Source organism: Ovis aries, chromosome 8, assembly GCF_016772045.2.
Source record: "Ovis aries strain OAR_USU_Benz2616 breed Rambouillet chromosome 8, ARS-UI_Ramb_v3.0, whole genome shotgun sequence".
NCBI classification, from domain to species: Eukaryota; Metazoa; Chordata; class Mammalia; order Artiodactyla; family Bovidae; genus Ovis; species Ovis aries.
The window spans coordinates 37,750,898-37,766,433 of NC_056061.1; the positions used below are offsets into that span (position 1 = coordinate 37,750,898).

The 15,536-nt window shown below is 43.1% G+C and overlaps 1 protein-coding gene across 5 annotated transcripts in view; it reads left to right on the top strand.

Annotated features, from left to right (window-relative positions):
* The window catches only part of FAXC (failed axon connections homolog, metaxin like GST domain containing), an 82,473-nt gene that overhangs the window by 46,984 nt on the left and 19,953 nt on the right, over positions 1–15,536 (top strand). For all 5 annotated transcript variants that reach the window (XM_060419223.1, XM_042253383.1, XM_042253382.1 and 2 more), the window contains one exon: positions 5,046–5,162. In XM_060419223.1, coding sequence (XP_060275206.1) covers positions 5,046–5,162 — 117 coding nt within the window. The remainder of the gene's footprint in view (positions 1–5,045; positions 5,163–15,536) is intronic.

Genomic DNA, 15,536 nt, shown 5'->3' on the forward strand with positions numbered 1-15,536 from the left:
AAATGAAGCTTGAGTTGTCTCATCACCCAAACCTTCTCCCTCAGTGCTTCAGAAATGCCCTTAATGTTCTATTTTTTGTTAAAACCCTCCAGTAGTGAGAACTGGGCCCACTTGGGGACGCCTGGGGATGCTACAGACTTGAGACTTTGACTTGGCCTTTTCATCTCTAAGCAGAATCTAATCTAAGTTCAGTCTTTTTCTTAAAAATACTTCCTGCTAAGCTCAAAAGACCAAATATGGAACAATTTGAGCAACATAAGGAATAATGAGAGTACTGGATTACAGGCCATACAGTAAAAGAAATATCGACAAGTGCATGTTTACATAAATAAATAATTGAATATGTCAGTAAAAGGGGGATGAAGGGAACAGTAGTATTTGAATCAATACATGTAGAAGTAATAGAGAAATAGAAAATCCTGATTAGGCAAACTCCACAGTATTTAGTTGTTTCAGTTGACGTCTACTGATGGATGCTAAAATTAGTGGGCCAAAGTTTGAGGAGAAACAAGATAGTGATACAGTCTCAAAGTTTCTCCCCCAAGGTTATTAACTGCAAAAGGAAAACTAGTAACATTACAGGGAAGAAACCTTACGGATACTACCATTACCACGTAGTCAGGGTTAATATCCCCAGTGATAAGACATATGGACATTGTGGACCTCCTGATATGAAGCTCTGAGAAAGGGTGTCAGGGGTCTCCAAAGAAATAAACCAGTAGGAGATGTAGATCTAGATATCTGGATCTATCCATGTCTGTTTCTCTTATATAATAAATTTATACGGACTCATACAATTTGGAGGCTTACAGATACCAAGATCTGCAGAGGGGGTTGGCAAGCTGGGGACCCAGGAAGGCTGATGGTGTAGTTCCAGTCAGAACTGGCTCAAGACCCTGGAAGAGCCAATGTTTCCATTTAAGTCTGAAGTCAGCAAAGGCCTCTGTCCTAGTTCAGAGGCAATCAGGCAGTAGGAATTTCCCCTTCCTCTGGGGAGAGTCAGCCCTTTTGTCATATGAAGACCTTCAACTAACTGGAGGAAGCCCACCCACACTAGGGAGAGTGTTCTGCTTTACTCAGCCTATCACTTAAATGTTAATCTTGCCCACAACACCCTGATAGAAAATCCCAGAATAATGTTTGACCACATCACTTAGTCCCCCATGCAGTAGTCAGGTTGACATATGAAATAAGCATCACAAGAGCATTTGTAAATATGGATTACTACTCTAATGATTAACCACCTTGGACAAACCCAAGTTGATGAACATTTTGCAAAATAGCTGATCAGTATTCTCTAAAAATGTTGAGGTTATAAAAGACAAGGAGGGACTTCCCTGGTGGTCCAGTGGTTAAGCCTCTGTGCTCACTGTATGGGATTCAATCCCTGGTCAGGGAACTAAGCTCTTGTAGGGCATGGCTGTGTGGGTGGGGGGAGGTGGGGGTGTGTGACAAGGACAGACTGAGGAACTAAGGTGACCTGACAGCTACATGCAATGCGGGATCCTGAAGCAGAAAAGAACAGTAGTTGAAAAACTACTAAAATTTTAATGAAGAGTACAGCACAGTTAATTGAATCATATTGATGTTAATTTCTTAGTTTTGGTAAATGTACTGAGGGATTTCCCTGGTGGCTTAGTGGTAAAAAATCTGCCAGCAAGGCTGGAGATGCAGGCAAGAGACATGGATTTGATCCCTGGGTTGGGAAGATTCCCTGGAGAAAGGAAATGGCAACTCACTCCAGTATTCTTGCCTGGAGAATCCCAATCCACGGGATTGCAAAAGGGTCCAACATGACTGGGTGACTAAACAATGACAGCAACAGTAAATGTACTGTGGTTACCCAGCTCAGTTCAGATCAGTCACTCAGTCGTGTTCGACTCTTCGCGACCCCATGGACCACAGCATACCAGGCCTCCCTGTCCATCACCAACTCCTGGAGTTTACTCAGGCTCATCTCCATTGAGTTGGTGATGCCATCCAACCATCTCATCCTCTGTTATCCCCTTCTCCTCCTGCTGTCAATCTTCCCCAGCATCAGGGTCTTTTCCAGTTCTTTGTATCAGGTGGCCAAAGTATTGGAGTTTCAGCTTCAGCATCAGTCCTTCCAATGAACACTCAGGACTGATCTCCTTTCGGATGGGCTGGTTGGATCTCCTCACTGTCCCAGGGACTCTCAAGAGTCTTCTCCAACACCACAGTTCAAAAGCATCAATTCTTCAGTGCTCAGCTTTCTTTAAAGTCCAACTGTCATATCCATACATGATTACTGGAAAAACCATAGCCTTGACAAGACGGACCTTTGTTGGCAAAGTAATGTCTCTACTTTTTAATATGCTATCTAGCTTGGTCATAACTTTCCTTCTAAGGAATAAGCATCTTTTAAAATTTCATGGCTGCAGCCACCATCTGCAGTGATTTTCGAGCCCCTAAAAATGAAGTCAGCCCCTGTTTCCCCATCTATTTGCCATGAAGTGATGGGGCCAGATGCCATGATCTTCGTTTTCTGAACGTTGAGCTTTAAGCCAACTTTTTCACTCTCCTCTTTCACTTTCATCAAGAGGCTCTTTAGTTCTTCTTCGCTTTCTGCCATAAGGGTGGTGCCATCTGCATATCTGAGGTTATTGATATTTCTCCCTGCAATCTTGATTCCAGCTTGTGCTTCCTCCAGTCCAGGGTTTCTCATGATGTACTCTGTATATAAGTTAAATAAGCAGGGTGACAGTATACAGCCTTGACATATTCCTTTTCCTATTTGGCACCAGTTTGTTGTTTCATGTCCAGTTCTAACTGTTGCTTCCTGACCTGCATACAGATTTCTCAAGAGGCAGGTGCCCATCTCTTTCAGAATTTTCCACAGTTTATTATGATCCACACAGTCAAAGGTGTTGGCATAGTCAATAAAGCAGAAGTAGATGTTTTTCTGAAACTCTCTTGCTTTTTCAATGGTTACCTAAGCTGTTCATATTAGCAGAAGCTGGTTGAAGGGTATACAGAAACTGCTATTTTTGTAACTTTTCTAGAAGTCTAAAATTAACTAAAAAATTAATTAGGAAGTTTTAAAAAAAGTCTCCTGCCATTGGGTACTCTGAGGACTTCTTAATAACAGAGAGTATTTTTATAATCTTTAAATTTATAACTGTAGTGTGTGTATACATGTATAATTGTGTGTCTACCATGAATGCTAAATTCTGTCCGTTTTTTGAGGGAGGGGGTAAGTACCTTTAAAAACCCTTAGACTTTTGTTCCTTTCTCCTTCTATATTCTGTATTCCCTCCTGATCAAAAGCATCCTTTTGTAAACATTCACAACTTAACCCTCCTGCTGTTCCTTGGGGTCTTTATCTCATAGATGAAGCTCTCTGTGGCAGCTTGAACAGAGCAGAGAGTAACAGGCTGGGAGTCGAGAGACTGGGTGCTGGCATTTTTAGTCTGTTTCTGTTATTATTAATAACTCAGGGTCCTTCTAGCTTTAAGTTTCTGAGCCAAAAAGTAAATTTGTGCTGAACGCTATATGTATTAGTTGATGTACAGATTCAAATGATTATATTTATCGTTATTATTTTTCTTTTTTTTAATCAAGGTTTTATGTGCTCTATTTTTAGGTTTCCTAAGTTTTTATAAAACTCATGTACATTTTTTCCTCTTGATCCCCCAAATATTTGGAGTCTACAACAGACTTCACATTGTACTCTAGCATTTCCCTTAGACTCTTTCCTTTTAGCAGTTTAAGGAAATCAACGTTTCTGGGGGGTCAGGAAGCCATTGTAGCTCTCCTTTAACCCGTTTTCTTCCCTTTGAATCTGGGTCGTATGTGTAAAAGTGAAATTTGAAAGAGGGCTGTCTGAACTGACAGCTTCCATTGCCATGAGATGGCTTTGAAAGAAGGCTTGTGCTGGAAAGATGAATATAATTTATGAGATGGAGAGAAGTAGGGGGCACATACGGGTTCTGGGAGGGCAGGGAGATGTGTGGGTGCAGCATAAGCAGAAGTGTAGCTGTGGGAAGCATGACGTGGGCTGGTGAATGGGGCTGTCCCAGGCCTGCCGGGTTAAAGAAGGGTGAGGGGCAAAGCCGGCATGTGGGTGGGAGCAGAATGTGATGAGTCTTGGACTGCAGGATGAGTTTGGACTATTTCATAGCCCATTTCACAAATCATTAAAAGTTGTTGCGAAAGGCAGTGCCACTGTGAAAAGAATGTCCTAGAAATTTAGCTTTGGGTGAGAAATGGAATAGACTGGAAAAACAGAAGGGCTCTTATCATGAGTGCTGGTATTTGATGAGTTACCCAGATCTGGTGCTAAGTGCTTCACATGTGTTATGAAATGTAATCCCCACAGTGGTCCTAGGAAATACCTTTAATATCATCTTTTCCAGATGGGAGAACCGAGGCTTGGAGAGGCTGATTAATGAGCAGGCTTTCATAGTGAATAACAGTGGGACCAGGATATGAAGGAGGATGGATCCAGTTCCTCCTGGGCCACAGTTTTAAAGCTTCTCTTTGTTTGTTTCCTGTTGGTGCATAGTGGTGAGAACCTTGCCAAGACCATGGAGATATCATACAGAGCCTTGCCTCCTCAAACTTCCTAAGTAGCTTAGGGTTCTGGTTCTCCCTGAGGAAATGTATTAATTTAATAAAGTAAGTGCCGAGGCTGGCTGTGCTTGACTTGAGATGGTTTAAGCAAATGTCCAAATGTTCTTAAGCATCTCAAGCTTTAACAACTAGAGCTGGAGACAAGGAGGTGCCTCTGGGGTTCTGGGGGTGATAAGTTCTCCCTTTTCTCCATGAACCCCCTCCCTCATCTGCTTACCTTGGTATGTTCCCAGTTATTTCCTTGCTGTGCTATCATATCAGTTGATACATCACAGAATTCTTTGTTTTACTTTTGTTTCTAGTTTTTGGTAAAAGAAGGTGCATGCATTTGGTTTTGCAAAGCTTTTGATGCTCTGTTAAGCAGATGGATGATGGAAGATGCTGAATGCCATTGTGACTTAGCGGGACAGCAAGGGCCAGAGAAGTGACCTCTCTCTCTCTCTCTGCTGCAGGTGACAAGAAGTACATCATGGGGCCCAAGCTCTCCACCCTTGATGCTACTGTCTTTGGACACTTGGCCCAGGCGATGTGGACCTTACCTGGGACGAGACCTGAACGGCTGATTAAAGGCAAGCCCTGTGAAGCTCTCAGGTTTGGGGAATTGCTGGGGGCCGGGGGTGGGGGCAGCACAGTGGAGAATTCTGGGCCCAAGCCTGTGAGCTTGGCTGTGCTTTGTGGAGACACCAGGCTGTGGTGTCCAGGGCCAAGGTTGGTTTTCTGTGTCAGGATCGGTAGAGGCAGAAGAGGCGAGATGGGGCTTCTCACCTGTCACCCTGCACAAACCATGTTCCTAGTAAAGCTGACACACATCCTGCCATGTTCTACACAAGGGCTTTTCTTCCAGCAGCCTACCTAGTGGATTTAATGCTTGTCACCGAAATAGGACTTAAATTCCCCTAGTGTCCTTGTTTTGTCAGCCTGCCTTAATTTCCTTTGGATGGTGGGGGCTTTCCAGTTTCTGGTTTATCCAGCGCTGTGGCACCTGAGGTTGGGTGGTTGTGATGGATTCACTGCCTATCTTGCATGCTTCTTTTGAGTACAGACTGGTCTCAGATGTGGATATAGGTACATAGGATTCTGTGTCACAAGTTCAAAACATTCCCTTCTATTCCAGTCAGGTGTCTGTAGATCATACCTGGAGAGTAGTAGAGCTGGAAAATTCAAGAACTTTGTGGGAAAATGAGAAAAAAATGTCAACAAATTCTTTGTAAGTTTGGTGCTGTGTGAGGTATTATTATTGATATTATATGTACGTTTTGACCAAAGAAATACAATCTTTTATCTTTGTTGTGTGATCTTGATGTAGGCCTGTGAGAATTTTAATTCTAAACTGGTGGAGTGAAAGTGGGCTGAATGGGGCCAGAGCTAGAGGATGAACATGTGTATGTGGGTAGTGATGGGGATGGTTGCCAGAGGTCAAGTTCTTGTTGGCAGTGGGGCAGGGGAAAGTCAACTTAACCTGGGTTGATGTTAAGGGACCAGATCTTCATGTGTGTTCGTTTGTGTGTGTGTGTGTGTGTGTGTGTGTGTGTGTGTGTGTGTGTGTTGGAGTGGAGTGTTGGAATATGAATGGCTGCTGGGGCCTCTGAGAAAGGCTTCTTCTCCTTGGATGAATGGAAACCACTCTGAGTCATCTCTGGTTTGAAACAGTACCTAAGAAAGTACCAGGTGCTGGGAATGTGGGGATCAAGGTTCTATATTTTGGTTTGGGGAAGGGGAATGACAGAAGTTAATCAGGGCTTTGCTAGCTCAATCAGTGGAGCATGGGACTCAATTCCACCGTCATGCGGTCAAGCCCCATGTTGGGTGGTTACTCTTCAATATTTGGGCTTCCCTGGTGGTTCAGACAGTAAAGAATCTGCCTGCAATGCAGGAGACCTGGGTTCAATCCCTGGGTTGGGAAGATCCCTTGCAGAAGAGAATGGTAACCCACTTCAGTGTTCTTGCCTGGAGATTCTGATAGCTTATAGTGAATGGTGCTGCCAGATTCGTGGTCTCCAAAGGAGAAGATTTAACTCTGGAACCAAAGACAATCTCAGTTACTCAAAAAGTTTTGTGTAGGTTTTATTAAAGTAATGGGGATAGAGAAAGCTTCCAACAAGAGGCACTGGAAGAGGGCAGGAGAGTACCTGCCTCACAGATTTAAGTGAGGCCTTATATACTTCTCAACTAGCTGCTAAAAATAGATAAAAAGGATACCTCAAGATTGTAAGTTCCACCAGACACTTTCCCAGGGCATACCTCCTGAGATAACTTTGGCACAAGATTAGCCAAGGAGAATGGTTCCAGCAATGTCTCTGGGTGAGATATACTGTTGCTGTTAATCAGGGATACAAGTCTTGAGAAACAGATTCCCAGCCAAGATATGTTACAATTATAATTATTAACATAGAGTTTAAGAAAAGCATTTCCCTGAGTAAGATGTTCTGTGTGATCATTAGTTCCTGGACCTAAAGAAAGGCCAGTTCTCAAATAAGATACATTGTTGCATAAGGCTCAAGGAAAGCATGAGCAGAGAATGTTCAGTTCAGTTCAGTTCAGTTCAGTCTCTCAGTCACTCAGTCCTGTCCGACTCTTTGTGACCCCATGAATTGCAGCATGCCAGGCCTCCCTGTCCATCACCAACTCCCGGAATTCACCCAAACTCATGTCCATCGAGTCGGTGATGCCATCCAGCCATCTCATCCTCTGTCATCCCCTTCTCCTCCTGCCCCCAATCCCTCCCAGCATCAGAGTCTTTCCCAGTGAGTCAACTCTTCGCATGAGGTGACCAAAGTATTGGAGTTTCAGCTTCAGCGTCAGTCCTTCCAATGAACACCCAGGACTGATCTCCTTTAAAATGGACTGGTTCGATCTCCTTGCAGTCCAAGGGACTCTCAAGAGTCTTCTCCAACACCACAGTTCAAAAGCATCAATTCTTCTGCCCTCAGCTTTCCAGTCCAACTTTCACATCCATACATGACCACTGGAAAAACCATAGCCTTGACTAGATGGACCTTAGTTGGCAAAGTAATGTCTCTGCTTTTTAAAATGCTATCTAGGTTGGTCATAACTTTCCTTCCAAGGAGTAAGCATCTTTTAATTTCATGGCTGCAATCACCATTTGCAGTGATTTTGGACCCCCCAAAAATAAAGTCTGACACTGTTTCTGAAGTGATGGGACCAGATACCATGATCTTAGTTTTCTGAATGTTGAGCTTTAAGCCAACTTTTTCACTCTCCTCTTTCAGTTGCATCAAGAGGCTTTTGAGTTCCTCTTCACTTTCTGCCATAAGGGTGGTGTCATCTGCATATCTGAGGTTATTGATATTTCTCCCGGCAATCTTGATTCCAGCTTGTGCTTCTTCCAGCCCAGCATTTCTCATGATGTACTCTGCATATAAGTTAAATAAGCAGGGTGACAATATACAGCCTTGATGTACTCCTTTTCTTATTTGGAACCAGTCTGTTGTTCCATGTCCAGTTCTAACTGTTGTTTCCTGACCTGCATATAGATTTCTCAAGAGGCAAGTCAGGTGGTCTGTTATTCCCATCTTCCTTAAAGGGCTTTGGACTGCCTGCCCAAGCTTTAATTCTTTCATTCCTCCCTTTTTCTTGTAGGAGAATATGGTTGCCAGGGAAGGGGTGGAGAAATCGTTCCGTAACTTCTTCCTGCTGGTAAGGGGCACAGACTCTAAATTGTTGAGGCAACATACTCTCCTTACCCTCATATTGAGGGTCTCTGATCCAGGGGCCCTGAGTAATAGCTAGAGGAGGCAGTAAAAACTATAGGAAGCATGAACAATCATTAGTAACTTAAATGTCTCAAGCTGCTTAGATACAAAGTTAATTATACAGTTACAGATATAAAGAGCGAACAGCAAGAATAAGATGATTACGATTATTACAGTCAAGATAGTTTACCACTAAGGAGAGCTTCTAAATCAAGATTGTATCTGTGAGAAGAGTGGAACATCAGGAGAGTCCATTTTGAAGAGTGACCAGAATCTCTGCATCACGGTTACTTTGTCTGGGAAGCCATTGTATCCTTTAGAAAGAACAAACTAGATAAGTAGATTAAAAAGCTGAGAGTAAATATCAGTAAAAGAATTATTGTAATCAGCAGTCCAAGGAAGAGTCAAAGAATCAGGTTACATTTGGTAGTAACTTTGATCCTGGTCCAGATAGAGTCAGCACTTGGGCTTCCCTATTTATAAGAATGGAGCCATTTGGCATGTTCATATACATTTTCAATGTAGGTAACACAGACCCAGTTAGAAGTAGTTGAAAGAATGACAACCTGAATCTTAACAGACAAAATAAATATTACCATTTCTTTTTAGAAGAATGAGTCTGAACCCCAATGTAGACAGCTATTTTAGGGAGACTTATAGCCAGGTAGCGGAGAAGGCAATGGCACCCCGCTCCAGTACTCTTGCCTGGAAAATAACATGGACGGAGGAGCCTGGTAGGCTGCAGTCCATGGGGTCGCTGAGTCGGACATGGCTGAGTGACTTCACTTTCACTTTTCACTTTCATGCATTGGAGAAGGAAATGGCAACCCACTCCAGTGTTCTTGCCTGGAGAATCCCAGGGATGGGGGAGCCTGGTGGGCTGCCGTCTATGGAGTCGCACAGAGTCGGACACGACTGAAGCGACTTAGCAGCAGCATAGCCAGGTAGCCAGTTGTCTAAGTTTGTCCAAGTAGGCTTTAGCCTCTTATTGTGGTATTAACATATAAGCCAAAGTAGTTGTCACCACTGACAATTTTAGCATTTTTTTAGGTATGAGACGATGCAAGAATTTAGGTTCAAGAAAATCTTTACCTGAAAATATCTAACTGTCTGAAGGCCTGTTTTGTCCATTTTTCCAGAGCACAGAGTGAGTGCCTAATTTCTGATTTCCACCCTGAATTCCATTCAGGAGATGTTGATGGTCAACAGCTATGTGTTCATGAGTTAATCTTTGTAGATGCCGATGGCAAGTGCCAGTTTCCAGTTTCAGGACCCCTTTATGGCCATGAGTTTGACCATAGTTTGGGGGGCATTTCATGACCACCTTGTCCCACAGTGCTGGGAAGGCTCCTTCCCAGATCTGTCAAAGATTTCACCGATGGGCCACTCAACGTGCTGTTCTTGGACTAGGCCCTGTGAGTAGCAAAAGTCTCTAGACCTCACCTGTCTCACTAGTCTCTTGGTCCAGGAAAACATTCCTTCTTGTTGCTTCTTCTCATATACAGAGTCACACCATTATAACTATGGGTTTCATATGGAACTGTGACTCGGTCACACACTTGATAATGTAAGGGACAATACTTCTTGAAACAGGCAACATAGAAAGCAATATAGTTAGCAGTAATAGTAAAATCATAACTTAAGTCAAGAACTTCCATCAGGTATAGCCCAGTGACATCTCCAGGTCATCTGACCTAGTTTGTTAAATGACTACAGCCTGTTGTTAATCTCCTGGTTGCATATCCTGGAGCATTTGATCTTTATTCAAAGACTGGTTACTGAGATAAGCTTTAGAGACAGCTCAGAGTGTCCTTTTTAATAACTTAATTAAACCTCTTGGCAGTGTAACATAACTGCAAGGAACTATGTCAGAAGTGACTTTTAGTAAATATAGACCTTAATTAACAAACCTAGAACTTAATATTTAGGGAAACATAATAGATGCTGTAGACCTGACATCAGTTTGGTGGATTTTTCTTTTAGAGCTCCCCGGTATACTTTGAGGTTTTTGTATATATCCAGAAACAGTCTTTTTTACCTTGATGAGGCTGTTCAGAACCCAAATGTCTCCAGTTTCTCAAGGGACGAGGCAGAGAAAAAAGAAAAATGTTTTAATTTTACCCACAGATGTAAATCACTAAATTGTTTTAAAACATCAGTAACTTAAGGAGAGAGCTTCTTTATATCTGAAAACAAAGATTAGAAGCCAGTAATATGTCAGACAGAAAGTCATGAAAATTGTAGGCATATTTAGCAGTCTATTCAATCTCACGTAACCTAGCCTTTGTTCTGTCATCCTTGCCCTACGACCGAGGACATCAGTGAAAACGATAGTCTCCAAGAAGCTTGTGAAGTTTCTTGCCAATGTCTGTACTACCTGTCCAGCAAAGTGGGTGCCCCAGTCACTGGAGATCGTAGAAAACATATTTTAGACATTTTTTTCTCCATTGTGAGATACTAACCCTGAAGCCAGGAAAGGCTTTATCTTATCAAATAAAAGTGAAGTTTATCGGGGAGCTAAGAAAAGCCAAGTGGCTGTCTTGGATTTCCCATAACCCCAACTATTTAGTTTATAGCCATTGTTTATCTGTTTTAAGTTCCCCGCTGCTGCTGCTAAGTCGCTTCAGTCGTGTCCGACTCTGTGCGACCTCATAGACGGCAGCCCACCAGGCTCCCCCGTTCCTGGGATTCTCCAGGCAAGAACACTGGAGTGGGTTGCCATTTCCTTCTCCATAAGTTCCCTGATGAGGGGTTAATTTTTGTAGAAGCAGAATGAGCTTTGTCTATGTGTGCCGTAGTCTGTCATCAAAAGCCACATTTAAAGAAAACTTTGTTCTTTTAACAGGAAGAGAAAACCAAATTCCAGATTGGTACCAGCTTTTATTCACTGTGAAACAATAGTTATTCACTTAGTCAAAGTAACAATAAAAGGTTTCAAAGACAGTTTAATGTCTTAAGAAGCTTGTATCATGCACAAAACTCTCTTCCCCTTGCCACAAACCTTTTTTATACTTCTGTGTTATTTTATTTGCCCATTCAGAAAACAGCCACCTGTAAGTTTAGATTTACTTCCTTTCCCTTGATAGAATGTAATTCCCTTCCTTATGCCTTTTTATTGAAAACCCACATCCTACTTTCTTTCAGCAACCATGACCTGTACTTTATATCATTATTTTGTAGCATAGTAAATATAAATCACCCAAAGCTATATCATTTGCAAAAGTATCTTCACAATGTCTGTGTTAATTAGATCAATAAACAAACATCAATACCAGGTATCAATTCAATAGTGAATATTTACCAGTTCACACAAGCCTGAAATTCGTTTTAGTTTAATTTTTTTGAATTTAGAATTGATTGATTTGTAAGCACTTACTTCTCTTTAGGCCAATTAAATAGAGCTCATTGACCAATTAGCCTTTAGCAATGTTGTCCGAGGACGGAGACACACACTGGGACACACAGAAACCTCACAGTTTTCTGCTTGAAACTTAAAATGTCTGTTTGCCTTTTTTTCCTTTGGCCTGAAATTCTACCAGTTTGCTCATGGCTGGAGTCCCAGAAAGAATGGGCTGTGTTTCTCAAGGACATGATAAGAGATAACTTCAGAGTTTTTTCCCAGGCATGTTTTTATTTCTCAGGCAGGGTTGGAGCTCAAAAAAAAAAAAAAAAAAAAGAATTTTAATAAACCAGCTTTTTCCTAATTGCACAAACAAAAAGAACCGGTTTTGCAATTTCAAAAAGATTTCATTTTAACCAGTTTCCTCCAGAATCTAAAGAATATCGTGGCCATTCAGTATCAAAAATGTCATCTCTCTTTCCTGTAGTCATAGTTCCATAGCTAAAATTTAAACCAGAGAGTGTTCAAATTGGGTCTAATGACAGGGCTAGCCTGACTGATAAGGCGTTGTCCCAGCAGGGATTGTCTCTCCGGGCAGGTGAGGGCTTTTCTTAAAGAAAGCCTGTTTAGAAGGGGCTTTTTAGGCTCTGGGGATCAAACTTATCCCAGTTTTTCAAGATACAATTCAGAGGGGTGGTTCTGGAACTGTTAGCTCCCATCTGTAAGAGAGAAAAAAGCGGCACCCAGTGTCGTGGCTTTTTCCTACCAGAGGCATCCCTCCCTGCTCTAGATGGGAGTGGAGACATGTCTTTCACCTAAGCTTCCTTCCCTGGCTGGAGTTAACCTGTCCTTACCAGCGCAGGTGTCCCACTGTCGTCCCTCCCGCTTCTACCACCGAGGAGGGGTAGACCTGATGGCATCCCAGATTGATGTCGAGTTCCCCGCCATTAAAACCTCTGCCTGATTTCTGCTCCTCCTCTGAGGCCACCGGGGTAGAGCAGAGTGGCCTTCCAGAGTGACTGCCAAGCTAGGACCGCTAGGGGAAACACCCGTCTTCCGTGTGCCTGTGTACACTCCTGAGCATATTCCTGACCACAGTAGAAGCAGTAAGTTATAAAGGGCTGAACAGAAAAGCCAAGATGCCCCTTCTGAGGGCTTCCATATCAGCCTATGTGATAAAAAAGGAGGTGATGGAGGGCTGGCCTGCTAGGAAAAGAATAATCTTTCATGTTCATGGAGTGTTAAGGTCAACCTTTCTATTGCTGTCCAGCAGATTGTACAAAAAGAATATCTAAAGAGTTGAGACAAGACTCACTGGAGGGCTTTCTTTGGTCCACTAAGAGCTTGCATTACTAAGGGAAGAAGCCCGTTGCATTTCCAATCTGCCCAAATCTGGGGTTCCCTAATCTGAGTCCTCAGGAATCTCATGTTCACCAGTAATGCATCCATCCATGCAGTCCGGAGGCATGGCCATAACAAGAACTCACCTCTGGGTCTCTGGGGTCAGGAGGGTGATTTTCAGTCTGAGAGATGTCCCTGGAGCTAGAGCTCCACTTAGCTCCCTAGTGTGTTCCTGCCTGCAGTGTCCTATAAAACTTGGAATGGTGGTCTGGCTAGAAAAACTCAATAACAGCATAGGTTGTAAGTCTCCTGACAGTCTACAGTCTGGCACACTAGGTTAGTACCTTGAATTCCTCAAGCAGTTATGAAAGCAGTCAGAGAGACCAGGAAAGGCTTGCCAGGGAAAAGAAGTTCGGTCCATACTCTTCATCCACTTTTGGCCGTTCCCCTCATGAGGACATTGGGTGCCTCTTGACACTGGCAGGTCATTATAACCCCCCGACAGGCATACTGCCATATGAGGATCACCATGGAACCGTGGAGCAGGACACAGCTCTTGCTTCTTGCACATTCACACAGACAGGCACACTGAGTTAGCAAAGTAGAGACTTTACATTAAAAGAGCAAAAGAGTCCCAGCTCTGAACGTTCTTACCTTGTCTTGAAGATCCCGGACGAGACCCCCGGATGATAGCTTACAGCGAACGGCGTTGCCGGACTCATGGTCTCCGAAGGAGAAGATTTAAGTCTGGGACCAAAGACAGTTTCAGTCACTCAGAGCTTTGTGTAGATTTTGTTAAGGTAATGGGGATAGAGAAAGCTTCCAGCAAGAGGCATTGGAAGGGAGTAGGAGAGTACCTGCCTCACCAGCTTAAGCAGGGTCCTATATACTTCTCAGCTAGCCGCTGAGAATAGATAAAAAGAATACCTCAAGGTTGTAAGAGTTCCACCAGACCCTTTCTCAAGGCATACATCCTGAGATAACTTTGGCACAAGATTAGCCAGAGAGAATGGTTCCGGCAATGTCTCTGGGTGAGATATTCTATTGCTGTGTCATCAGAGGTACAAGTCTTGAGAAACAGGTTTCCAGGCAAGATTTGTTATAATTATAATCATTAACACAGAGTCTAAGAAAAGCATTTCCACGAGGAAGACACTGTGCTGTGATCATTAGTTGGGACCTAAAGAAAGGCCAGTTTTCAGGTAAGATACATTGTTGCACAAGGCTCAAGGAAAGCAGGAGCAGAGAATGTTCACCTCCTCCTTATAGGGCCTTGGACTGCCTGCCTAAGCTTTACCTCTTTCAGTCCCATGGGCAGAGGAGCCTGATGGGCAACAGTCCGTGGGGCTGCAAAGAGTTGGACATGACTGAGAAACTAAGGCTTTTCACTTTACATACCCTGGCTGAGAGACTGGGGGTGTACATGAGATCACCAGTGAATAACATTATAATACTCATAATTAATGTTGGATGGATAGATGGGACCAAGCAAGCAAGGCAAAATCATACAAGAAACTGAGGCAGGTGAGCAGTCATGTGTGGTAGTCATGGGTGGGTGGGTAGGGAGGATGGTGAAGGCTGTAACTCTGTGTGTGTGTGTGTGTGTGTGTGTGTGTGTGTGTGTGTGTATACTCACGTGTATGCCCAGAGGTTCAGACCAGGCTAATGGCAGCAGGAATACGCTCCAGACTGGTGGGGATAGGACTTCAGATAACACATTACCAGGCTTAGTTGGAGGGAATCAGGCATGTGTTGAAGGTCTTCTAAAACTACCACTAAGTGGAGGTGAGGATAGTATGGGCTTATATTTAATTTCCTAGATAATCAGCATGAAGATATTCCTTGTCTTGTGATATGTTGGGAATTATCTGAATTGAATATTCAATTCATAAGTCGACTATCAGATTGGTGATGCTTGTAGCACTTAAAATAGTTTCCCTTTAATGTAATCACATTTTCCATGGTGGTCTAAAAGATACTGATTACTTTTAATTCATTTAGGAGTGTGTTTTGTATATACTCTCTCTTCCTGTTAGTTCCTACTCTGTCCTTCCATTTCCCTACACACCTGTGAATACAAACATATATTTACTTGCTGGGGTCCAGCCCCAGTGGATCCAGGGAATTCAAAGTGAAGACAGCGTTGGCGTCTGAGGATTAATTGCTTAATTAAAGATATGGAGGGAGATTAGAAAGAAATAGTGTAGTAGGAAAATTAGTGGGGAAAGAGGCTGAATAACTTGGTTTACTTGGAAAACCAATAAAACTCCAAGACAAGGAGTTTGCACCACCTACGTAGGCCACTGGTGCCTGCTTGAATAGCGGAGGGTGCCCCGCCTTGGGCTCCCTCTTGTGTGGGTCTTAGAAGCCAGGGCAAGTAAGTAGACATGGTGAGCCTCCACGCTCCAGGTGGGAATTCAGCCAGAAAAGAAGAGAACGAGAAAAGACCACACGGGGGAGACCAGTCTTTCCAGGAACTGGTCCGTTTCTTTATTTTCCAGGTCCACGTTTATACTTTCAGTTGTACGTAGAGATGAATGTGTTCTCAG